This window comes from Sturnira hondurensis, unplaced genomic scaffold (assembly GCF_014824575.4).
Source record: "Sturnira hondurensis isolate 20B ecotype Veracruz unplaced genomic scaffold, ASM1482457v3 Scaffold0020374, whole genome shotgun sequence".
Lineage (NCBI taxonomy): Eukaryota > Metazoa > Chordata > Mammalia > Chiroptera > Phyllostomidae > Sturnira > Sturnira hondurensis.
The window spans coordinates 1,403,989-1,428,371 of NW_028093005.1; the positions used below are offsets into that span (position 1 = coordinate 1,403,989).

General features: G+C 58.7%; 1 protein-coding gene across 3 annotated transcripts in view; it reads left to right on the top strand.

The window, feature by feature from the left end:
• The window catches only part of PITPNM3 (PITPNM family member 3), an 84,875-nt gene that overhangs the window by 52,435 nt on the left and 8,057 nt on the right, over positions 1-24,383 (top strand). For all 3 annotated transcript variants that reach the window (XM_037029608.1, XM_037029609.1, XM_037029610.1), the window contains 13 exons: positions 5,221-5,297; positions 5,744-5,979; positions 8,935-9,124; positions 9,607-9,729; positions 10,156-10,340; positions 12,809-12,981; positions 14,241-14,411; positions 15,726-15,920; positions 16,426-16,574; positions 18,983-19,099; positions 21,518-21,634; positions 21,978-22,126; positions 22,387-22,536. In XM_037029608.1, the coding sequence (XP_036885503.1) occupies positions 5,221-5,297; positions 5,744-5,979; positions 8,935-9,124; positions 9,607-9,729; positions 10,156-10,340; positions 12,809-12,981; positions 14,241-14,411; positions 15,726-15,920; positions 16,426-16,574; positions 18,983-19,099; positions 21,518-21,634; positions 21,978-22,126; positions 22,387-22,536 (2,032 nt within the window). The remainder of the gene's footprint in view (positions 1-5,220; positions 5,298-5,743; positions 5,980-8,934; positions 9,125-9,606; positions 9,730-10,155; positions 10,341-12,808; positions 12,982-14,240; positions 14,412-15,725; positions 15,921-16,425; positions 16,575-18,982; positions 19,100-21,517; positions 21,635-21,977; positions 22,127-22,386; positions 22,537-24,383) is intronic.

Sequence of the window (24,383 nt, forward strand, 5' to 3'; positions counted from 1 at the left end):
GTGCCCTGAGCCCTCGGTGCTCCCTCAAGTTCCCAGGCCAGTGACCCTACTCCACGGGCACTGAAGCAGGGCTGGCTAGACACGTTGCGAGTGAAGCTATCAGAGCTCGCTCCTTTCTTTGCCAAGGGCTCCCCAAACCCGTGTTTGTTAATTTGCACCAGGACTTGCATGGACATTGACGCCAAGCTCCCTGGTTGGAACCAACTGCTTTGAAATCCAGGTGCCTTTTGCCACCTGCAGTTTCCTGGATCCTCCTTCTTTGTCCATAGCCCTCAAAGAGACTTGCAGGTCTGTGCAGGCCCTAGAGGTGGTGCTGCTGGGCATGGAGGCTGGAACTCACGCAGGACACGGTCTCCTCCTGCCTGGATCCGAGAATCTCCCATTGTCCCATTCAGAAGAGGGAATGTAGGCCAACCCCTTACTCTGTGGGGGTGTGGAGAGGCTGTCCAAGGTCATCCTCTGCCTCGGGTCATCGTTTCCCACCGTGTGACTCCTCCCATGGCCCGCCTCCTCCAGTGTGTGTGCCCTTCTCTGTGTGGGTTTACGTGGGGGCTCTGAGACCCCTGCTTGCTGCTGAGTGAGGCTCTAGATCTTTCCAGGTCTTCCCAGGTATGTCTCTCACTTCCCACATCAGAGCAGCATAGCAAAGCCATTGGGTTCAAGCACGAGGTGTGTGTCTGCACCAGGGCCCGTGCTCCCGTCTGCTCCCAGAGGATTGGACACTTCTGTCGGTACTGCCCGGGGCATGCCCCACGGCCTCAAGCTGGGCCCAGCTCTAAACCGTTGACCCCGGTGGGGACAAACAGAGATGGGGGGCCGCTGCAGGGGCTGATAGAGTGGAGTGTGATACTGAGTGATCAGTTTTAGCTAGGGGGTACCCCTGCACCCACCCCTCCTGGGTCCCGGCAGCAGCTGGCAAGACAGAATGGAGGCCACCACGCCGGGTGACTCCGCTGAGGGTGCGTGGGTTATGACCTTGGCTTTTGTCTACAGAGCAGTGTGGCACATCAGCAATTAAGAGGGATGATCACCATCTGTGCCTTTCCAAGGTGGTGGTTAAGCAAAAATAGCCTCCATTCTTCGGCTGCCAGGAGGAGCCGTGGTGCTCGGGTGGGCCACCCGTGCCCGTGCCGGGCCTGGCAGGGGCGCTGGAAGCAGGCGCTGTGGTAGCTGACCTACCTCAAAGTTTGTCACAAAACGTCCCAAAAACAGCTGTGGACTCCCCCATCCCGTGTCTGGGCGTGACGGGGGCCAACCTGAATCGGGTTATTCGGACAGAAATGAACAGGAAGTGGGCCTGGTATGTGGCTCCCCCACCAACCAGGACCCCTGCCGGTCAATCTCGTCGCCAGAGGCTCGGTGGGGGCCTGTAGACGTGGAGCCACCAAGTGCAGGCCACGCCGTCCCAGAATTCCCAGAGGTTCCCTGATGCGGTCTCCGCGGGGACTTCTAAGAAACGTGCCTCCCAAGGGTGAGACTCCCCAGAACTGCCTGCTCCTGGGGCACTGGCCGCAGAGAGCTGTCTCGCAGTCTGTGAGCCCTGGGTCTTCACTTGCAGTGAGTTTTCATCACAATGCCGCGCAAAGCCCCAATAGCCGATACACCCTGCTCCCAAGAGGCCCACAGTCTGATGGGGAAATAGACGTCACCTCCCAGCAGTGAGCCAGGCCCCCTGCAGCATGCTGTGGGGTAACCATCTCTGCTGAAGTAGATCTGAGAAGGCTTTCCAGAGGTGGTGGCAGCTGAGCAGGGTTTGGAAGGACAGGTGAGAATTTGCCGGTCTGCGAGGGGAGGAAGGGCTCAGCAGGCAGAGGGCTCAGGACGAGTAAGGGCCCGGAGGAGTGGAAGAGGTACGTCTTGTGGACGAGTCAGAGCCGTGGCCTCAGTCGTTGGGGTGAAGGTGTCTGGTGCTTGGAAGAGCAGGGCCCTTGTGGGCGTGGTGCCGGCAGGGGCCCCTGGGCTGCCTCTCCGCTTGTCTATGGAGGGTCCAGCCGAGACCAGAGAGTAGCTTTCAGTGGGGCAACTTGGTCCTGTCAGTTAACTCTCTAGGGGCCAGAATCTAGATCTGGCAGACTAGGGCTCCCTCTTCCCTTTCCCAGAGCAAAGCGTCTCTGGCTTTTGTTCACGGAAAGGAAGCAAGGCTCCACCCCAAACAGCACAGGAGGCCAGACCCTTCCCTCTGCTAGGGAAGGGGTAAGTGGTGCTGAGGACACCCTGCCAGTCTCCCATTCCCACTGAGCCAGGAGCTGCTTCAGCGTAACTTATGGCCAGGATACAGCCCTTATTCACTGATTTGATGCCCAGAGCATCTTGCAGGCCCCTGGGAAACTGGCCACAGGCAGATTAAGGATGTGGGGGCTCCTTGGTCTGTGTAATCAGAGAGGGTGCAGGACGAGGCCTCCACCTAACGGAGGGCTTGGTGCCCGGGAGATGGCAGGACCCACATGTCTTCCCTGTGACTTATTTATAGCCTTGCTATGGTAATTTGTGGCAATCACAGTATTTAATCCTGTAATCACGCTGTGAGCAGGCTCCCTGGTGCAACTAGGCACCCAGCCCAGCGAGGCTGGGGAGCCTGCCAGGGCTGAGAGAGGACTTGGGGACAGGGCTGGAAAGTGTGGAAGCGGCAATGTCCCTGTCAGCCTCGGGCCAAATATTATCATCTGTGGCCCTGTGGCCCTCAACGCACCCTGGATGATGATGAAGAGGAGGAGGAGGTGGAGGAGGGTGGGGATAATGCCTATATAGTATTTACTGTGTTCCAATTCCCACTGTAAGCCCTCCCTATATATGAACTCATTTATTCTCCTCACCATTCCAAGAGGTGGCTGCTGTAGTTATCCCCATATTCCAGATGGGGAAACAGAGCTGTAGGTCACACAGCTGGTAAGAGCCACGATTTGAACTCAGGCATTCGGGCTCCAAAGTCCCTGGTTCTCACTGGGTCCCTCCAGACCCCAGGAGTCAGGGGCCACCCTGGCTCCAGGTCCACGGACACACGGATTTGCCAGCTCCGGGTTCTCCTGGTCCACCAGCCCAGCAGCAGCACACGCAAAGCCCTGTTCGGCTTCCCCCCCGGGACGCTCGCTTTCCTGCTTGCCACCTGGTCTCCATGGCAGACCCGGACTTCGGTCTCTTGGATGTCCCTTATCAATCTGTCCTCCTGTTTCTTCTGCAGAATGTGGATTTTTGTGTCCAGCTCCCTGGGAAGCTGTGGAGGTCGGGTAGATGAGGGAGCACGTTGTCAAGCATTGTTTTCTGTTGAGTGTGGGGCACTCTTACCTGGTCCACGTGGCAGCTCACCAGTCTTCCCATCTGTGTTGCCTGGGCCCAGTGACTTAGGCCTCAGCTCTCTCATTTGTAAAATGGGGCTAATAACAAGAGGACCAAAACCCAGAGGCTACTTGTGGGGACCAGATGAGATGACACCTGTGCAGCACATAGTGCCTGGGACACGTGCACTCAGTGAAATGGAGCCATCTGCTGTTGTTTCTGCGGATCCTGCCCTGAGTGCACGCCCCAGGCCTACTTCTAGCCATGTCCAGGGCAAGGCCGCAGGGTGTCGGAAGCAAAGCAGAAAGCCTGGGCTGCTGGAAGGAGTATTGGACAGTGCTGGGCAGAGCCAGGCCTCAGAACAAGTTTCCCTCTTCCTCCTCCAAGCCAGAGTCCTCCATCACTCAGGAAATGATTTCCTGTCTGCGTGGGAAGCAGCTGTGAGTTCATAAAGCAGTTACCCTTAGACCAGGGTTGTGTCTGTGAGGACAGACGGTTTCAGAGATGCGCTCCCCTGCTGAGGAAAGCTGCTCATTTGGAATTCCTTGCAGAGGCACCCTCCCCTGGGGTCAGCAGGGGCCGAGGGCTGTAGACTCAGGCACCCGTTGGCCAGGGCTCCCACTCACACCTACTGCAGGGTTGCCTGCAAAGCCCGTTGGGAGAACCCTCTCCCAGTGGGCTTCCTAGCAGGGTGCGGAGGGCGCCTGGCAGGGTTTGGGTGTGAAGTGAGAAGAAGGAAAGGGCCGTCCTCGCCTGGAACTGGCTGCTTTAAGAGATGAGTTCCCTGTCACTGCGGGCAAACAAGTGTCTTATAGTGTAGCTGTGAGGTTTAGCCACACAGAGAAAGTGGTTCCCTTCTTATGGGCAAAGAGGAGAGGAGGCAAGGTCAGCTCGACTGAAGGAAGGGTTCCTCACTTTCTCATGGTGGCAGAATCATTGGGTAGGCAGTGAGGGGCCGTTGGCTGTCTTTGGGGTCTCTCTCTCCACCCGAGAGTCCAAGGCAGCCTTGCATCACCTGGTCCGAGTTCAAGTCCTGAGCTGTTGCCTGACCTAGGTCCCGGCTGCTGCTGGGGCTGCCAGGTCCCAGAGAGGGAGCCTCTGGCCATAGGTCTTCTGTGGTGGGAGAAGACTCATCATCTTCAATGATGGACTGGGTATTAGATTGGGGTCAATAAGCTTTTCTTTAAAGGGCCAGATAGTAAATATTTTAGGCTTTGTGGGCTATAAAAAGTCTCTGTGATGCATAAGCAGCCACAGCTAATGCGTAAATGAATGGGCATGGCTGTGTTCCAATAAAACTTTATTTACAGAAACAGGCAGTGGGCCAGATCTGGTCCGTGATTGTAGTGTCTGTATTGAAAGAATGTGAGCTCAGGGAGGGTTGGATGCCAAGAAGCACTTCCTGGAGGTGGAGGCGGTGAGCCCAGGCAACTGGGAGAAGCAAGAAGAGCATTTCTGGTGGCCGGCTGGCCTCGCCCCAGGGCTCGAGGGCGATGAGTGATGAGGAGTGTGGTCCAATTGCCAGCCGTACCTCTGAGGGCCCACCTTCCCCTGGATGGAGTGCCTGTAATTCAGAGCCTTGCTATCTCTGATATCTTGCAAACATATTGAGTGAAATTTTTTTTTAATCTGGCAACTGTAGTTATTGGATGCTTGGTTTAAATTTCTCCCATTACTGGAGGTGGAAGCCGTTTGACAACCCTTGTACTGTGGCTGCTGTTGAAGGAAAGCAGGACTGGTCCTTTCTAGGATGCGCCTGCTGGCCACCAGGACAGCATCCCTGATGGCCTCATCCTGCACGTCTTCTTTTTTTAGGCGGAGAAAGGGTTTCACGTTGTGTTGAGTCTGGAGGCGAGGGCCCGGCTGGGTGCCTCCGTAGCTCTGGAGGCTGTCATTTTGCGGGCCCATGCTTCTCGCCAGCTGAGTTCCCCTCTGTTCCCACCACAGGAGAGCTGTACCGAGTTTCCTTGAGAAGACAGAAGTTCCCGGCCCAGGGCAGCATTGAGATCCACGAGGACAATGAGGTGGGCTGGCTTTCTGGGGTCGTCTGGGTCCCTGCTGCGCTCAGGGTTTTAGGAAGAGCCCGAGGTGGGCAGCTTGTCTAGTTTCCATCCAGCTCCTTTGACTTGCCATGGGACCCTGGGCAGCATCCAGTCCTGCTCTGGGCTTCTGGCTCCCATAGGAACAAGAAGGGCCTCTTGGGACCCCTCCTGCTGGGACACTGAGGGGCTTCCCTCCTGGCAGTCTGTGTCCCCACTCCAAATGCACAGGTGGTCCCAGCCCATGGGGGCTGAAGAGGTCCCCAACTTGGAGCTGAGACAGTCCGGGCCTGGTGCCTGCTTCTCTGGCCACAGCATGTGTGTGTGTGTGTGTGTGCGCGCGAGCGTGCATGTGTGATTCATTGTGCTGCTCCTCCCCCACCCTATCTCTTTGCTGCCTGGGTCTCTGTCCCTGCTGGCTTCCCTTCCAGGAAGTCGGCCCACAGCGCTCCTGCAAGACACACGTCCTGCTGCTGGTGCTGCACGGAGGGAACATCCTGGACACAGGCTCAGGGGACCCGTCCTGTAAGGCTGCCGACATCCGCACCTTCAGCTCCGTGCTGGAGAAGGTCACACGTGCCCACTTCCCTGCGGCCCTGGGCCACATCCTTATCAAGTTTGTCCCTTGTCCTGCCATCTGCTCTGAGGCTTTCGCGCTGGTCTCCAAGTGAGTCCCTTTCTGCTTGCTGGGCCTGGATGGCACTGGCGGTCGGGGGACGAGGCGGAGGGACTGTCCCTGCCATGTGGGTACCTGGTGGGTAGGGGGTACCTGCCCGGCCTCTCTGACCGTGAGTGTCACCGCTGGGAAGTGCTCAGCAAGACGTCATCAGCACTGTGCCCTGAGTGCTCCCCGGCCTGGGACCAGGTGGTGCCCAACCCCCGTTGCAGCTCAGAGCCACTTCCAGTGCTCAGAGGCCCCGGTCTCCCCCGCCCAGGTGAGGCAGCTGAGGCCCTGAGAGGTGAAGCAGTGCGGTTTTCTCCAGGGTTACCCAGCGACTGGCGCCAGGGGTCACGCCCAGGCAGCCTCACTCCCAGGCCACATGATTATGGTCCAGTGGGCAAGTGTGCTCCCATGGAGGTGGCACAGGGTGCTGAGGACACGCGGGAAGAGGGCCAGGAGGCTTCCTGGAGCAGTGACTTGGTGTGTGCCGTGAGAGTAGCAGAATGAGGTCAAGTGTGTGGTCAGCATGGACCGAGTTCCAGCCATGCAACCTGGGGGAGCGATGCAGCCTCTCCCTGTCCGTTTCCTCGCCCGTGGAGTGGGGGTCCTCAGGTGCTCAGGAGGATAACCACCTCCTAGAGGGTTTTGTTTTTTAGGATTCTGGGTGCTAGCCTCTGGGAAGCACCGGGCGCAGCGTGGGGCGCAGAGAAAGCACCTGGTGGGGGTTCTCTGTGACACCTCATCATCCTCGCAGGGGAGAAGGTGCTCTCTCCACGGAGGGCCGGGGCCGGGGAGGGAGGCGTTCCCGACTCCCAGTGGAGAACCCGGACAGCAGGGGTGAGGCAGCCTGCTTCCCATGTCCGGGTTCTCCATCCGAACCTGCCCTGGTCCCTGTGGGGGTTAAGAGGGAGACCAGGGGCCCCACCGCTACCTGGGGGCCCGTGGGAGACCCCACCCACTGCTCCAGGATCAGTGGGCTCTGTGCTCCCCAGGTCCCTGACCTCTTAAAGTAGCCAGGAGCCAGAGGGGGGTGCCCTAGCTGCTCACAGGTAACATGGGCAAAGGAGGCCTGAGCCCCTGCAGAGGGTGTGTCTCGGGGAGCCTGCGGCAGCCCCCGGGGGACTGGAAGCTGGGAACTTTCTGCAGTTAGGGAGGAAAGGGAGGCCAGAGCCACCTCTGTCCTGCCCCTCACTCTCTTTCATGTCAATGTTGCCAGAATCTTGAGGCTTCGAAGAGAGGAGCCCTTATTCAGGCGGTGCTTGGGGCAGGGTGGACGGGGCGTCCCATGTGTGGCCCTGAACAGGGCTCAGCACTGCTGGGGGGCAGGTGCAGGAGGCCCACCCTCAGCTTCCTGCTGGGTGGGAGAGCCCAAGTGGCGGGCCCACCGGGCCTCACTTCCTTTTCTGGTCTCCGAAAGGAGGGTTTGCCTCTGCCCACGGAGCACAGACCTGCCTGTGGTTTGTCTGTGACCCAGGCCACGGGCAGGACAGATCTCAATCGGAGTTGGAAGCAAGGAAGGAGGTTAGGTCAGTAGGTCCCCAGCCTGGCTGAGGGCCTGAATGCCAATGGGATTCTTGTTAAACCACAGGGCTGCAGGCCTCACTACTGGGGTGTCTGCAGTGGGTGGGGCAGTGCACGGCCAAACCACCCCGAACGCCTGATCTCATCTGAACTGGGCAGGGCCGGCAGGGCCCTGGAATCTGCTTCTTAACAGATTGGTCTGCTCTGTGTGTCTGCCCTGCAGCAGGGTCTGGGGAGCCGAGCTGGTGTGGCTCCAGTCCCTTCACATTCCAGCAGCCGGAGTCAATTGGGCTCATTCATAATCTATCTCAGGATCCCCCTAACCCCTCGCCCCTGGGACATCTGACCCGCCCCGAGCTGGGTCACCCAGTCCAGGCCTGATCTCTAGGAAGATGGATGGCCTGACCACTGAAGGGGAACAGCGAGGGGATAGCGGGAAGGCGCATACGTCTCCCCCAGGCAGAGCCTTGCCAGGCCATCCATCAGCCCTAATCACTGCTGGGAGGGAGCTCTTTCTCAGCTAATTAAAACCTCTTGGCGGCAATCGAGGCCTGTTTCCTCTAATTTGTGTTCTTTGGAGATGAGGAATGGCTGTTAGGCCGGCCTTGCACACCACGAGGTCTCTGTCACCTGAACTTAGGCTGTGGGGAAAGGGCAGGCTCTGGGTAGAGGTTGGGCAGTCTGTCCCCCTGTGGTCCTCCCTGGCCGGCAGGGTCTGATGCCCTAGGGGACAGAGGCAGGACAGGTAAGGTGGGGAAAGGGGCAGGCAGCTGGGAGCCGGGCCCTGGTGGGTCGGAGTCACCAGTGGGGAGGCAGGGAAGTGAGGGTGGGGGCACGTGCAGGGGCTGGACAATCCACCAGCAGTGGGAATGCGATAGGGCAGGCTCTCCTTGTCCTTTCCCGAGTCACAGGTCTTCCTGCAAGTCCCCTGAGGGCTCCAGGTCCTTGTCCCAGAAAGATGGACACAGTTCCAAGTGTACAGTTACATGCCCACCCCAGACTGCGACATGCCTGGCACCCTCTCCCTCCTTTCCACTTTCCCCAAGGCCCTCCTTGAGGCCTAGTTCAAGCCCCGCCTCCTCTAGGAAGCCCATTGGGACTCCATGGCCCCTCCCCGATCCACACCAATGGCTTCTCCCACGGTCAGGGTGTTCTTCGGTGCCACGCAGAACAGGGCAGGAGAGATATGCTGTCACAAGGGACTCCAGAGCCTGCATTGCGGGCTGGTAGGAGGTGGACATAAGGGAGTCAGTACTGGCTTGACTCACCCCCTGCTCCTGCCCCATGCCTGTGCTTTGTTTCCTGACTGGGTCCTCAGGAAGGGTCTGGAGTGGACGGCCCAGCTCCCGGCCAGTACGCGCTCCCTTCTGCCCAGTCCAAAGCCCCAAACCCACTACCGTGCTGACCCCAGTGGGGCTCACCTTGATTCCCTGTCTGCAGCCTGAACCCCTACAGCCACGATGAGGGCTGTCTCAGCAACAGCCAGGACCACGTCCCTCTGGCTGCACTGCCCCTGTTGGCCATCTCCTCCCCACAGTACCAGGATGCAGTTGTCACTGTCATTGAGCGAGCCAACCAGGCCTACGCGGAGTTCCTCAAGTCTCCTGATGGCATTGGCTTCAGTGGGCAGGTAAGACAGCCTGCTCCCTCCATCTCATCTTTGCCCCACCTGGAGAGGGGCGTGGATCTGCCCGAAGGATCTAGAGCAGGCTGTTCAGGATCCGTAGTTCTGGAGGCTCAAGGAGGCTTTGGGGACCTATGGGTTTGTCCTCGTCTTACAGACAGGAAAGTGGAGGTCAGCATCTCCATTCTGATCTTCAGCCCATACTGATCCCTAGCCCCCATCTGACCCCTGACTCCGGCCTGGCTCCTGTCCTCGGGTTGACCTTGGCCTCAGTCTGACCCCAGCCCTAGTCTGACCCCTGACACCAGCCTGGCTCCGGTCCTCAGGCTGACCCTGGCCCCAGAATAAGCCCCCTGCCCACTGCGGGGGCTCTCTCAGGCCTCCCCCGGACAGGTTCCTTGTTCTCCAGGTGACCTGTGCTCTGGATGGGTGTGGGGGTGAGGGGTCAGCGGAGGCCAGGCCCGTAGTCCCAGCTGTGCCTTCTCCAGGTGTGTCTCATCGGGGACTGTGTGGGGGGCCTCCTGGCCTTTGATGCCATCTGCTACAGTGCGGGGCCCTCAGGCGACAGCCCAGGCAGCAGCAGCCGGAAGGGGAGCACCAGCAGCACTCAGGTGCGGCCAGAGGAGGGTGGGAATGGGGGAGGGGTCCGTCCTGGGGAGCAGGGGCCTCTCGGAGGGTGGTTAGTGTTAACACTGGCACCGTGAAGTCCAGGTTACAAAGTGCTGTATCACAGTCTTACAAGAGTAGCAAGAGATTACTACCACAGGTGAGGAAAGCGAGGCCCAGAGGGGGGTGATTTGGGGTTGGGTCCCCAGACAGCTGCCCGGGCCCCACTAATTTGCTGATCTCTGGGGATTCAGGAGACAGCCCTGTGACTAACCTCGCACCGTGACCGTGTTGTGGCTGTCATGCTTCTTTTGGAAGAGGTGTTGTCTCTCACGTCTAGAAGAAAGGGGTCACTTGTGCCTGGGGGAGGAGGCGGGGCCCCGGAGTCTGCAGTGACTGCAGTGCCGCCCGTGTTCTCCTCGGTCCCAAAGGACAGCCCGGTTGTGGGGGAGGAGGAATGCAGTCTGGCCGGCAGCAAGCGGCTCAGCAAGAGCAACATCGATGTGTCCACTGTGTTGGAGGATGAGGAGCCCAAGAGGCCGTTGCCACGGAAACAGAGTGATTCTTCTACCTATGACTGTGAGGCCATCACCCAGCATCACGCCTTCCTATCAAGGTAACCACTCCCTGTGCCCCACCTTCCAGCAAAGCCTCTGGAGCAGAGAGCACCTTGGCTTAGAATCACATGGGTGGCTTAGGACCAGCCCTAAGTCCCGTGTCCTTCTATGGGGGCCCCTAGGCAAGTGCTGAGACTGAGGCCACTCCCCATGGCTCCTGGGCTGAGACCCAGCACCCTGCACGCTGTCTCTGTTCGCCCAACTTTCAGAGAGAGGGGCCAGTCAGTCTCCCATCCCTGAGCCTCAGTTTCATCTTCTGTAAAATGGTAAATGCTGCCCAGCCTACTTCACTGCTGGTTTCAGAACCTAATGAGAGAAGAGATATATGGTAAGCGTGTTTGTGAGCTACTCCAGGTGTGTGTTCCTATTATTTCTCGGATGAGGCAATACAGATGAGCTAAGTCAGGACCCTCCCTGGGGCCACACAGCCAGAGCTGGGGCCAGCACACACACACTTTCACTCGAAGGCCAGGCAGGACCCTCCATGGAATGTCCACTCTTTAACCTCCTAAGGAGACGTGCTCACTGACACAGGCTACCTGAATTATGGGCACGTTCATTCAGGGTGCACAGGGGCACCGGGCCCAGACCAGAGCCAGAGGGGTGCCTCTGCTCCTGTTCTTCCCGGGTCTGCCCCGACCTTTCTCACCCCGGCAGTGAGCGCCACGAGGTTGGCTCTGCATGTGGACCATCAGTATATGTGCTTTTTACATGCTTTGCATTTCGTTTTGCTTAAAAAAACCCTTATATGGTGATCTTTTCCCCATATAATTAAAAATACTTGGTAGATATTCTTAACAATATTTTGTTGAGTAAATGGAGAACATTTGGACGCTTTGGCTGTTTCCCGTTCTTCAGAACTATAAATAGCGCTCTGGTGGCCATCTTTGTGCACAGACGCGCACGCATGTGTCAGGGCTGTTCTGTTTGCATGGATTTCCGGAGGAGGAATCATCAGGTCAAGGGCTCTGCTTGGTTAGATCTCTGGCTATCTGAAGCCCCTCTGACAGACTGTTCTTTAGAAAAGCGGTCACATTTCCAGTCCGGGGTGCAAGGTAGGATCTCCACATTTCTGGTTCGTCCTTGCAAAACCCTTTAAGAAAGCCCCAGATTCGGGGAGTGACAAGAAGGCTTTCAGTGGCGGGTCCAGCACAGCCAGCTTTCCCTCTGGTGAAGGGACAGATGGCTGTTTCTTTGGCAATTAAGTAGTTGGCGTGTGTTTGGGGACCAGGCTGTACATGAAATAGGTATTGTTCAACACCAGAGTCATCACCCGCAGGGGGCAGAGGGGGTGGGATTCAGGACCTTTGTTCACACACCGTTTCGATGGTGATTTCTACCATTCCCTTTCTCCTCCGACTGGAGTGTATTAGTTGAATTTGCTTTTAGTTGATTCATAAATCATGCAATCCTGCCCTGGGTGGTGTGGCTCAGTGGGTTGAGTGCCAGCCTGCAAACAGAAAGGTCGCCGGTGCCCTTCCCAGTCATGGCACGTGCCTGGGTTGCAGGCCAGGTCCCTGGTTGGGGGCGTGCAGGAGGCAATTTCTCCATGCATCTCTCACACAATGATGTTTCTCTCCCTCTCTTTCTCCTTCCCTTCCCCTCTCTCTAAAAATAAATAAATAAAATCTTTTAAAAAAATCACGTAATCCCACTGGATTGTCTTAACTTCAAATGCCAGCTGGAAGGTAAGGGAGGTCTCCAGTTTTTCTGCCCATCCTGGGCAGCTTGTTCCCGGCCTGCGGCTAAACATCAGCGTGAGCTCTCTGGGGCAATGGGTGCCTGGGATGTGAATGACTGGATCTCCATGTCTTGTCATTTTCTCTTTAAGCTCTGCTTCATCTGCAGGCTAGCGGGGAGGGAAGACCAAGCTGTTTGCATCTGTGCCTGCGGGTGGCCTGGAACATCAGTTACGATGAAAGGCCTAATCCTGGCAGGACTGACATCGCCCAGCTGGTCTGTGTGTCGGCCAGCTGGGCTTCTGTGGTAGATAGTGCAGGAATCCCCAGTGCGGCCATCACAAACCCAGCCTGATGGGCAGGCCTGCCAGTGTGGGGTCGCTTAGGTGTTCTTGGGTTCTCAGCCGGTTTTAGTAAATCAAGCTTTACTGGCCACGCGTGGTTGTTTAAGTGTCACCTGTGGCCGCTTGCGTGCTGCACAGCAGAGTTAGACGTGGTGGGGACCATATGGCCCTCAACGTCTGAAATATTTACCACCCGATCCTTTATGGAAAACGCTGGCCGCCAACCCCTGCCTTAGCCAAATGTTGGCCAGGCCTTGGTGGCCAGTGCTGAGATGGTTGCCGACTCGCATGATGGTGTCTGGCGAGTGGACCCTGGCTCTGGGCCCTGCCCAGAGAGGGAGGGCTGGGCTCTCCGCACCCAGACTTGAGGCCCCCTGCTCAGTGAATACTGCGTGTCCGTGGCCCTTCCCTGACGTGCCCCCTGTGTCCTCCCCGCTCCCGCAGCATCCACTCCAGCATGCTGAAGGACGAGGCTGAGCCCCCTGTGGCAGGGGCGCCCCAGCTCCCTGAGGTCAGCCTGGGCCGCTTGGACTTCGATGTGTCTGACTTCTTCCTCTTCGGCTCGCCCCTTGGCCTGGTCCTGGCCATGCGGAGGACGGTGCTGCCTGGGCTGGACGGTGGGTGCCGCTCGGCCTGGGGTCTGAGGGCCCTTGTGTCCTAGGCCTCTTCGTCAGCACCTCAAATCAGGGAGAGCGGGGGTGGGGGCAGGTGCAGGGAGAGCCCCAGAGGTGGGGTAGGTGGACTGAGAGAAGAAGCAGGGGCAGGGAGAGGAGGAAGAGCGGGGTAGTTTCCCCAGATGGAACAGAGCTGAGGTAGCCTCTGGTGGATTTCACCGTGCGTGTCACGTGTCCCCGGACGGTTTGTGGTCCTCTTCTTCAGCTGTCATGCTGTATGGGAAGAGGAACTGTCAGTATTTACCCTGTTGTACCCACCCCTGTGTCCCCAGTGTCCAGGTGGGCCCACTGCAGCCCGGCCTGTCTTAGTGACCCTGGCGCACAGCTAGGCCCGTGCTGTGCCTCTGCTTGGGCAGCGCCCGCAGCCCTGAGTGCCATCCTCCGTCCTCTAAAATGCACAGAGGCGATTTGCACCAGCAGGCCGTTAAGCAATGATTCTGAGGATGCAAGAGTCTGGAGGCACCTTGGGGATGAGCAGACCAGGGTTTCTCAAACTTGTACCGCAGCTTACCTGCGGCTTACAGTACAGAGCAGAGAAACAGGGAGAGGCTCTGCTTGAAGTAGGGAGAGGAGGCAAAACCTTGCCACTGTCCTCATGTCACTAGGGAGCCCTAGGGCTCCCTGGATGCTGGACAGTCCAGTCTCCCGACTCAGAGGGACAGGGAGCCGCACAGGGACCGGGAGACGCACTGGTGAGGAGGAGGCCTCAGTGGAGACACCTGCTGGTCTGTGAGAGAAGTGTACTGCTGACTCCAGCGATCAGAGACCTTTGCTGCTGGCCTAGGAATTGTGTGAGGGCTGGAGGAAGGGGCAGCTGATCCTGACGGAAAGACCTGTGGTCGGCTTCAGAGATCAGACAGCAACTAGGTGAAAGCTGGAGAATTTATAGGAGTTTGACCAGTGGAGAGAGTGGAAGAAGGGCCCACTGGAAGGAGGGGCAGTTTGAGCAAAGGCACAGGGAAGGGAACATAGCAAGACTGTTGGGGTGCGTCGGATGGTCATCAGGGCTGCAGAGCTGGGTGCCTATAGCCACACTCTCACATGGGATGGGGTGGCAAGGCTGGGAATGCCAAACTGAACCTGATGGTAGCCATGGCATTTCTTGAACAGGGGAGTGGCCCACTCAGAATTGCACTCACAGAAGCCTTCTAAGGCCAAGGGAGCAGGTCTCAGCAAGGGGCTTCCCCAATGTATTCTCCCAGGATTTCAGGTGCGTCCTGCCTGCAGCCAGGTCTACAGCTTCTTCCACTGCGCAGACCCCTCTGCCTCACGGCTTGAGCCACTACTGGAGCCCAAGTTCCACCTGGTGCCTCCTGTCAGCGTGCCCCGCTACCAGAGGTTCCCACTGGGCGATGGACAGTCCCTCCTCCTCGGTAGGCTCCCAGGGATGAGAGAGAGTGTGCTGAGCCAGAGGCTGGGTCCCAGCCAGGAGGCACTGCAGGGCCACCATCTCTGGTCTAGTCTTTCCAAGCTGTCAGCTGATGGGGTGACTAGACCCAACTGAGCAGGGGCTGTGTGCTCTTGGGGGCCAGAGCAGGCAAACAGCTCACTCACCTGCTTTCCGAGCAGCCCACCTGTGTGAGCACCTGTTCTGTAGGGGGCTCCTTGGGGCTCAGAGACCTGCCCCCGGTGGGCTCCTGGCTAACCTCCCGGCCGGCTTGGGCTGTAAGACCTGATCGAGAGCCAGGGGGTCTAGCTGAGTGCTATTGCCCAGTGGCTGGCCTGGTGGCTGGCCTGGATTCTGGGGGTGCAGAGCAGGGGCTACCTCATCCTGGTGGGCTTCGAGGAAGAGGGGCTTTTGACCAAAGCATTTGGACGGGTGTTGAAGAGCTGGAGGATGGGGGTTGGGGAAGATCTAGGTGGAGGGAATAGCAGGAGCAAGAGCAGATGGGTTTGGGGGACAGCCAGTGGCCTCCGGGGCTCAAGGGGGTGAGCTGGGCATAAACTGGGGTGAAGTAAGGGGCGGCCCCTACCAGACAGTCAGGCTTGGAGGTGCGAGCCTTGGCTCCATACCCCAGAGCCTGTTCAGGGGTTTGGGGCCAGATTGTTGGCGGGGGTGGGGGTGGGGGGGGGGGGGATGTTGCTCACTCAGGATTAAAAACCTGCCCCAGCCCATTGTGATGAAAACTTAATTTCCAAAGTTCTGCTTTGTCAGGAGCCTCCACAGATAGAAGAGGCTTTAAAACCTGCCCCCCGCCCCATCCTAGAATGGGCCCCTGTTTGCTCAGGGCACTCCTCTGCTCCCAGAGAGCACCCTGGCTCCCAGCTGGAGTCCCCCTTTGCTTCTGGCCTCAGCCACAGTTTTTTGTAGCATAGGAGGGAAGTTCGATACAAGAGCACATGGTCATGGGCCACCCCGTAGCCTCGGCTAGGCCTTGAGGACACCCTCCCAGAGGCCCCTTGGCAGCTGTGTTAGCGGTAGGATTGACAGTAGGGACCCCGACTTGTGCCTGCCTAACCCACAACATAGAGGACGTGAAACCCAGCAATGTGCTATGGTGGGTTCTGGGGGTGTGAGAGTGGGCAGGTTGCCTGTTAGGCAGGGGAGTGAGCAGGGCCAGGGGTGGGTTGTCTCTGAGCGCCCAGCCTCCTGCCCAGCATGGGGCTGGCACAGCACAGGTTGGGGGCAAGGGGTGGCTCTATTGAAGGCATGCTATTCAGTCCTGACCGTGAGCTTCCCCCTCCAGCTGATGCCCTGCACACCCACAGCTCCCTCTTCCTGGAGGGCAGCTCCCAGGAAAGCCCGCCGATCATGGACGCCCCTGCCTCGCCCCCTCAGGCCCCGAGGTCCCAGCGTCCGGGGCGGAGGATGAGCCAGGGCAGCTCCCACAGTGATAGCTCAGAGTCCTCAGACAGCCTGGCTCCCGCTGGAGCCTCCCGCAGTGAGTGAGAGACTTCTGGGGCCTTCCTTGGGACCCTCCTCTGGGTGGCTACTCGTCCACTGCCAAAGCTGCTGAGGGCAGGGAAGGAGGGCTAATGGAAATCCAGACTGAACTCTGACCTCAGAGTGAACTTTGACCTCTGACTGTGTGAGCCATGACCTCTCCAGGCATAGACCAAGCTCTGACCTCAGCCAGAGCCCTGATCCCAATATTCAGGTTTCCCACTGGGAACCCTGGCTGACCAGCTGCCCTGGGGTGAGACTGTGGGTGCCTCCATGGGTCCCTGTTCCTGGGGACAAGTTGACAGCACATGTCCTAGAGGAGGGGTGGACAGGAGGTGGGAAGGGAAGCAACTTACATCCCAGAGCTCCTTTTGAGCTGGGTGCTCAAACTTGTGCCTTGAGTGGGACACCCACCACTGCGTCTGCTCAAGAGGGTCCCGCACGGCCCCTTGGCACAGGCCCCAGGCTGGCTGCTCTGTCCTCATCTCCCTCTCGGCCCGCAGTCACGGCCAGGTGGTGGGGCACCAAACGCATCGACTACGCCCTGTACTGCCCTGACGTCCTCACAGCCTTCCCCACTGTGGCGCTGCCCCACCTCTTCCACGCCAGCTACTGGGAGTCCACGGACGTGGTGGCCTTCATCCTGAGACAGGTACTCGGCCCTTCCCGGGCTCCGCCTGCAGGGCCCCTAGGCAGGGCCCGGTCCTCCCGTGCTGGAGAAGAGGCTGGCTCTGCAGGTCACGTCGGCCCCTGGGAAGTCACTGGAGCCCTCGGCCAAGTGTGTGTGTTGGGGGCGGGTAGGCACAGTCAGACAGTGGGTTCCATAAAGAGCACTGGCTTCTGGCTAATGGCCTGGTACTTTCCAGAACATTAAATAGAAACTACCCATGTTTCAGCTTGGAGACTGGAGTAATAAATGTCTGCTCCCTGTGAGTCTCAATGTCCTCCGCTGTGAAAGGGGGGCCAGTGACTGAGGCAGAGCCTGGGAAGGGGTGGAGGGGTGGACTGGTGGTGCAGCTGGGGTCACGTGCAGCCTCCACGGCCAAGGTCAGGAGTTTGGTGTTATGCTGGGTCCAATCAGAAGCTCTTGCAGGATTTTGAACAGGGAACAGATATCAGCTTACACAGATTTTTTACAAGGAAGGCTCGCTGCCACGTGGGGGAGAAGACATGAAGCCCGTTATAGGCAAGCAGAGGAGCCCAAGTTCAAGACGGTGGCTTGGGCTATTGTGCTGGTGGTGGAGGTGCTGAGGAGCTCGAGCCGGGCGGGGGTTTGGGTGGTGGTGACAGGACTCACTGGTGTCTGAGCTGCAGGGGAGAGGGGAGGCCAGCGGGTCCCGTTACACTGGAATACTTAGGGCAGCGCCATTCCTTAGGGCTGGGGCGGGTGTGGACCCAGGAAGGTGAGGTGCTGTGAGGTGTCGAGGAGGAAGGTGAGTAGCAAGTCTGGAGCTTAGGGGAGATGCCAGGCGTATAAATAAGAATGTGGGGTCGTCAGTGCTTGGATCACATTTAAAGCCAGCCATGGGCACAATGCTCTGTCTGATTTTGACTGCAGTTCCAAGGTGTGGCTTCTTTCCCACACCATGCAGTTCAGCACTGTCAACCGGGTGTCCTACAGTTCAGCACAGATCCCGCAGGGTAGTGGTTCAGACCCACAAGTGTGACCCCACCCCCCTCAGATGGCAATTGCAAGTCTAGGCTGTCACCCAGGCTTCTGACTGATCAGAGGTTCTGATACAGCCCCTCCTTGGGCTTGATAAATTTGCCAGAACTCTGTGAGCTGCTCTAGCAAATGAGGAGAATGAGGAGAAACATTTTCCTTGTTAGATCACTGGTTTATCCTGAGAGGAGGCAGCTCAGGAGCAGCCGGATGGAAGAGAGGCCGAGGGCGGGTGTGGGGAAACGCGCGGGGCTTCCCTGACCTCTCTCGGGACACTTCTCTCCCCACATCTCACCTGCTCACCAGCCAGAAGCTCTGTGAACCCCCTTTTTGCCGGGTGTTTTGTGGAGGCTTTATTACGTAAGCACGACTGGTTAAGTCCTTGGCCATGGCGATGGGTCCAGCCTCCAGCTGCCCTCCCCTCTCCGGAGGTTAGTGGTTGGGACTGAAAGTTCAAACCCTCTCTTCACCTGATTGGGTCCTTGGCAACCAGCCCCCGAAAGGTACCTCACTAACGGACCAAGAGACACTTTTGTTGCTCTCACCGGTTAGGAAATTACAAGGGTTTTAGGAGCTCTGTGCCATAAATGGGCAAACCCCTCCCCTCAGATACGTATTTCTTGTGATGAACCCTAACACTACACCTAGCGAGCAAATTTCCACCGGATAGAGAAGTTCACGGATGAGCCTGCAACTCCAGAGCGAGGCGTCAGTCCCCCAAGGTCGGAAAAGACCCGAGAGAGGAAGGCTGGGAGTGGGCCTTGGGGCGGGCGGAATGGAGTTGGGGCGGGGCTTTGGCAGGAATGGCTTCAGTGGCACCATGGAGACAGAAGCCCGGCTGGGGTGGGAAGTGGGGGAGAGGCAGGTAGGGAGGGGGCGACTGAGCTTGGCGTAGGGAGAGCAGAGAGGGGTGGTGGTCACTGGAGAGGCACTAAGGGTCCTAGGAAGGGTTTTCTTTTTTAAGGTGAGTGCCATCACCGCATATTTTAATGCAAATGAGAATGGTTTGGTGGCAAGGGACTAATCTGTCCCTTCGAGGGAGAGGGTATGCTGCAGGAGCGATGGTCTTGAGTGGGCAGGAGGGGCTGGGGTCAGGGCTTCAGCTGGCCTTCGGTGAGGGTCACCTCGGGTAGCGTGAGGGGAGGCAGAGAATGGGTACTGACTCAGGGAGCTGTTGAGTCTGGGTGCCCAGGCCAAAGAGCGTTTGTGGGACTGTGCTCTGGCCCCGGCTGTCAGGACAGGTGGGCAGGGAAGTGGGTCCTGGGGCCTCCAGTCTCCTGGGAGGTGGAGAGGCTCAGAAGAAGGCCTTCTGGTCACAGGCGGGTGGGCCCAACACCCTGGGAACCAGGGGAAGGGGCTGAGGTGGCCTGACCTGGAGCCCTGCATGCCTCCGTCAGGTGATGCGCTATGAGAGCTCCCACGTCCAGGAGAGCGCTGGCTTGGATCCTGCTGCACTGAGCCCCACTAACCCCCGAGAGAAGTGGCTTCGTAAGAGGACCCAGGTCAAGCTGCGGGTATGTGCTGGTTGGAGTCACTTACTGGTTGGCATGTGGGCTGGGGAGGTGGGGCTGCGCCGGGGGCTGGCGCATCCACAGAGCAGGCAAGGCCTTGGATCTGCCGCTCAGAGTGCAGTGTCGCACGTGCTGGGCCTCGTGCTCTCCTGAGGCCCATGGCGCTGCAGCAGGGTGGGGTGGGGGGCACACAGGAGATGGGAGAGCTGGCTCCAGGTGGCCTGACTCCGCAGGAGCCCTGAGAACGGGGGTCCGGGCACTGGGGCCACTGAGATGCCAGTTCCGGAGCGACTGCTCTGTGCTGGGGATGTGGAGGTGAGTCGTGAAGGGTCCTGTTCCTGACCACGGGGCTCACAGTCTGATTCACCAGGTGCTGTCTGGAGACACATTGGCCCCGACGGAGAGGGCACGGGTTAGGGAGGGGTGGAGAGAGGAGCTGCCGGGCCTGCTACACGGGCTTCCAGGCAGGGCTGCTTCTAAAGGTGCTGAAGTATAGACAGGAGTTTGGCAGGTGTGCACTTGTTTAGTTAACCAGGAGACGCTCGCTCTCCAGGCCCACTGAGGCCCAGGCCCTCTTCTAGAGGGAGCGTGGAGAGCAGGGGTCCACAGACACAGCCGCTGCTATGGGGGCCCCTCCGGTCCGGTGGGGGGGGGGCAGGTGCAGACAGCCCTGGAAGGGAGAAGGGGATCAGCGCCCTGTGGATTGACTCTTTTTTTGGACATATATAGTGAGATATAATGCGGGTATTAATCATACAATTCACATGGAAGATTCAGCGGATTTCAGTGTATTCGCAGATGCATGCACCCTCAGATCACAGTCAGTTTTAAAATGGTTTCATTACCTCAGAAAGGAAGCTCCTTACCCTCTGGCTATCATCCCCGCCCCTCCCCCCATCATCCCTGAACAACCAGTGATCTACTTTCTGTGGCTGCAGATCCGCCCCTTCTGGACGTTTCACGTGAGTGGAACAACACCACACTGTCTTCCACTCGCCTCAGCCGTGCCGAGGGCCTGCCTCCTCCACCCCCTTGCCTGCACTCACCGCCTGTCTCTGATGCCAGTCACCCTAGTGGGCCTGGGATGGCATCCTGTGTGGTTTTGGTTGGCCTTGCCCCGATGACTGGTGAGGTCGAGCACCTTGCCACGGCTTTGCTTCCATGAATCAGCCCCTCCTGCTCCGTGTTCCTGTAAGGGGGCCGGTGTCCTGCACTGGACAGTGTCTCCAGGGCAGGGTCAGTGATGGGTTCCTCTTTGTCCACGAAGCCTAGCGAAGAGACCTGTGCGATGAGGTGACTGCGGATGTTTGTTGACTTGCTCTGAAATACCATGGGAGTGGAGAGGAGGTAGAAGCCACCTTTGGGGAGCCCAGGCAGCGTTTCTGGGGGGGACAAAGCTGAGCCAGCTCCCAGTCGAGGGGCTGAGCATGGGTGCAGGAGACCAGCAACGGCATGTACAGTGGGGGCCTGGTGTGAGCCAAGGCCTGGATGCTGCTGCTGAGCTGGCCCGAAAGGACCAGAGGGGCTCCGAGGGGGGCGGTGGAACAAAGAAAAGGTTGCCGGCAAGGCTTTGGTGCTGAGCTCAGGACTTGGGCTTTGTCCGGAGGGCGCTGGGTGTCAGTGGCTTTGTGCTTTAGAGAGAGGATGGGTCTGCCTTGGGGTCTGTTTTTGAATAAGGAGCTTCATTGAGAAGCCACGTGCAGAGTCCAGGCAGGAGGTCACACAGGTGTGCGGGGAGATACCAGGTGGTCGGTTCTGCGAAGGAAGGGCCAGCCGGGGCCTTGGAGCTGCAGGTGAACTGAAACCAGAAGTGAAGAGGGGCGGGGGTGTTGGGGTGGTTATAGGTAAAGTGAGGTGATGTCTGATGTCTGGAATGGCTCCAGAATCACCTGGGTGGGGCTGGCGTGGGGACTCAGCGAGGGCAGGACGCTGGAGTGGCCGTGAGCGGGTGAGTGGAGGGGCTGGTGTTGGGCACACAAGACGTGGTTACTGTTTTCTCTACTCTCACACGTTTGAAACCTTCCGCTAAGAGAAGGTGGGTGGGTGGGTGGGAGCAAATGGCTGTTGGGTGTGAGTAGGGGTGTGGTGGGAAGAGGCGAGGGTGATTGTCGGTTTCCGGCCCAGGGAACAGGAAGATGACAAGCTCTGCAGACCAGAGACTCCTCAGGTTCCTGGGGGAGAATGGAGAGCAGAGAACACTCATCGCCGGGACCCTGGGGCTCCTTGGGGACAGCGTCAGGGTCTAAGGGTCTGTTTTTCGCCTGGGTTCCATGGGAACACATCTCAGAAACGCTAAGGGAGGTGAATAGGAAGGTGTGACTAGGCAGCTCCGTGTCCCTCCAGCCAACCCTGAGGACAATGTAGTGAAAATGCAGGGCCCAGCCCCGTTTGCCAAAGCTGAGCTGGTTTCTGTGCTTCTAGAACGTCACTGCTAACCACCGGGCCAACGATGTGATTGCTGCCGAAGACGGCCCCCAGGTCCTGGTGGGGCGGTTCATGTACGGGCCCCTCGATATGGTGGCTTTGACAGGAGAGAAGGTACAGAGGCTGGGCTGTTCCCTCCTTGACTGACCACAGGTGCACCAGGTGCCTCGTGGTGCCACAGGGCATGGGGGTGAGGACTCTGGGAGGGCCGAGCTGGGAGACACTTGCCCGGCTGGGGCAGGCCAGGGAGCACACATGAGGAGCGAGGGATGAACTCGGTGTGTGTGGGAGGCCAGTGTGGCTGCAGGGGAAAGAGAGAGGATGGGAGGGTCCAGGAAATATCAGGCAGGACCCCACATTCTGGCAGAGGGTTCCCTGGCGGAGCCCTTAAACCAAGCCCACAGCCATCCACCGCCCCCAGCCGTCAGTGAGTCCCCTGCCCCCTTGCTGCCTCCAGGTGGACATTCTGGTTATGGCGGAGCCGTCCTCGGGCCGCTGGGTGCACCTGGACACGGAGATCACCAACAGCAGTGGCCGCATCACGTACAGCGTGCCTCGGCCCCGGCGCCTGGGTGTGGGCGTCTACCCCATCAAGATGGTCGTCAGGTGAGACCCGACACAGCTCTCGTGGTGGTCCCACCCGTTTTCATGGCCCTCCCAGCCCAGCCTATCCAGGCGACAGTGTTCTTGGTACTCTCTGTGGGGCCTCATCCTGTCTGTGGGGACAGAGAGAAATGGACAGGTCATCACCAGATTCTCTTTGGCCCTGGGCCCCAGATGGAGCTCCGCCCCCAGTGGTGCTGACCTCTGGCTTCAGGCCAACACCTGACCCTGAGCCCATGCTGACCCTGGCTGGTGCCTTCCAGGGGCGACCAGACCTGCGCGATGAGCTACCTCACGGTGCTGCCCCGTGGCATGGAGTGCGTGGTGTTCAGCATCGACGGGTCCTTTGCAGCCAGCGTGTCCATCATGGGAAGTGACCCTAAGGTCCGGCCAGGGGCAGTGGATGTTGTCCGGTGAGTGCTACCCCCTGCAGGGACATGTGCCCCCTGAGCAGGAGCCAGCAGACCCAGGGGGCACGGGTGTGCTTCCTCGGGCTTCCCCTAGGAATTCCACCGGCCTCTGGGCCAGGAGCGGCGAGTCCTGGCTTCACCTCCAATGTTAGTTTACCGAGCGTCCTTGAGGCCCTTCCGGCCGCTTCCCAGACCTGGCTCCCCATTTACTCCAACACCAGTGGAGCTCTCTCCACAGTGAGCCACCTGGTCTCTCACGTTCTGACCCCGATCGGGATGGAGTCGGCGTGTTCTGACGATCTCTTGCTGTGGACAAATGGCTCCAAACTTAGCAGCTTAACGTAATGATGTGTTCTTCTGTCTCGCGGTTCTGCAGAGTGACTGGGTTCTTTGGGAGGTTTTCCTGTGGGGTCTCTCTAGCAACTTCAGTTGGAAGGGGGTCTGGGTTGGGGGGCCGCCGGGCTCCACTCAGCGAGGTGGGTGTGCAAAAGGCCTGGTGTCTGAAGGTGTCTGTTGGTCCTCTGGGTCACTCTGTCTCTCCACACAGCTGCTCCCTGGGCCTAGCCTGGGAGCTCTTAGACTATTCCGACATTATACAGGGCAGCTGGCTTCCCCTGGCTCCTAGATACCCATGTGGGAGCTGCAAGCCCTCTTATGACCCGGCCTCGGGAGTCACAGTGCCCTTTCCACCATGTTCCATTGGTTATAAGCTACTCACAGGATCAGCCCAGATTCAAGGGCAAGGGGCCACATACAGGTCTGAGGACCTGTGGCTTGCTGAGGGGCCATTGTTTGAGTAGCTAATGTGTAGTGCTAATTGAAAGATGAGAGCTATTCCAGCTGGTTGGAGAAAGCAGAGTGGGCTTCCTGGGAGAGGTGGCATTTGAGATAGCCCCTGAAGGAAGGCATATATGTATGTACTTTCAATCATGCCATTGTACAATATGAGCAAATGGAGAAAGGTAAAAAGAAGAATATTGATTGATTTAGATAGGCCAAGAAGGAGGACACACGGTGGCAAGGTCAGGGAAGAGCAGAGCATGCGTGGGGAACAGGTGGGACAAGCTCAGGGAGGTTGGATTTTGGAGAACAATTTAGGAAAGGGCAGGAGTGTGGCTGGAAACATAGCCTCCCAGGCCAGTGCACTGCTGAGGGGGGGAGGGGTGCAGAAGATTTCGCCAATAGAAAAGCAAGAGGCGCCACTTTAGTTCCTCCTGCCCTCCTTGCCCCCTCCACCCCTGCCTCCATCTACCCCTCCCTAAGCCAGGCTCTGTGCTGGGCACTGATGCAGAGAGAGAGATCCCAGTAGGAGGACTCTCACGGTGCTGTGGGGAAAGCAGTCACGGGCATGGGAAACTGATCCAGGACTCCAGGTGACCAGAAACCCCGAAATGGGACAGGTCCTGGGTCCTGGGAGCTCCTGGTGCTGGGTAGGGGCTATCCTGCCTACCCAGTAGTGGTGATTGCTCTGGGGAGGGAGGACGAGCCTGGCCAGGGGCTCCTAGGAGGCTGCTGACCTCATGAGGCCCAGTGGCCCTGTGGGGACAGGTCATGGACAGGCTCAATCTCATCTCAGGGGTCAACTTTCCCCTTGTAGGCTGGGCCGTTTATTCCCATTACAACATCTTCTCCCAACCCCTCCTGAGTCGGCACCCCACAGCTGGGAAGGGAGGCTGTGGCTGGCCCTTCCTCTCTGGGGACCCTTCCGGTGCCCTGGCCTCCTTCCCGTGGGCTCCTGGGGCCACTGTGGTGCTCTGCAAACCGTGCTGCTCCTGAGAAGCTGCTTTTTGTCACCACAGATCACTGGACCCCCACCTCGGAACTAACCGGGATCCCTGGGGGTGACACCT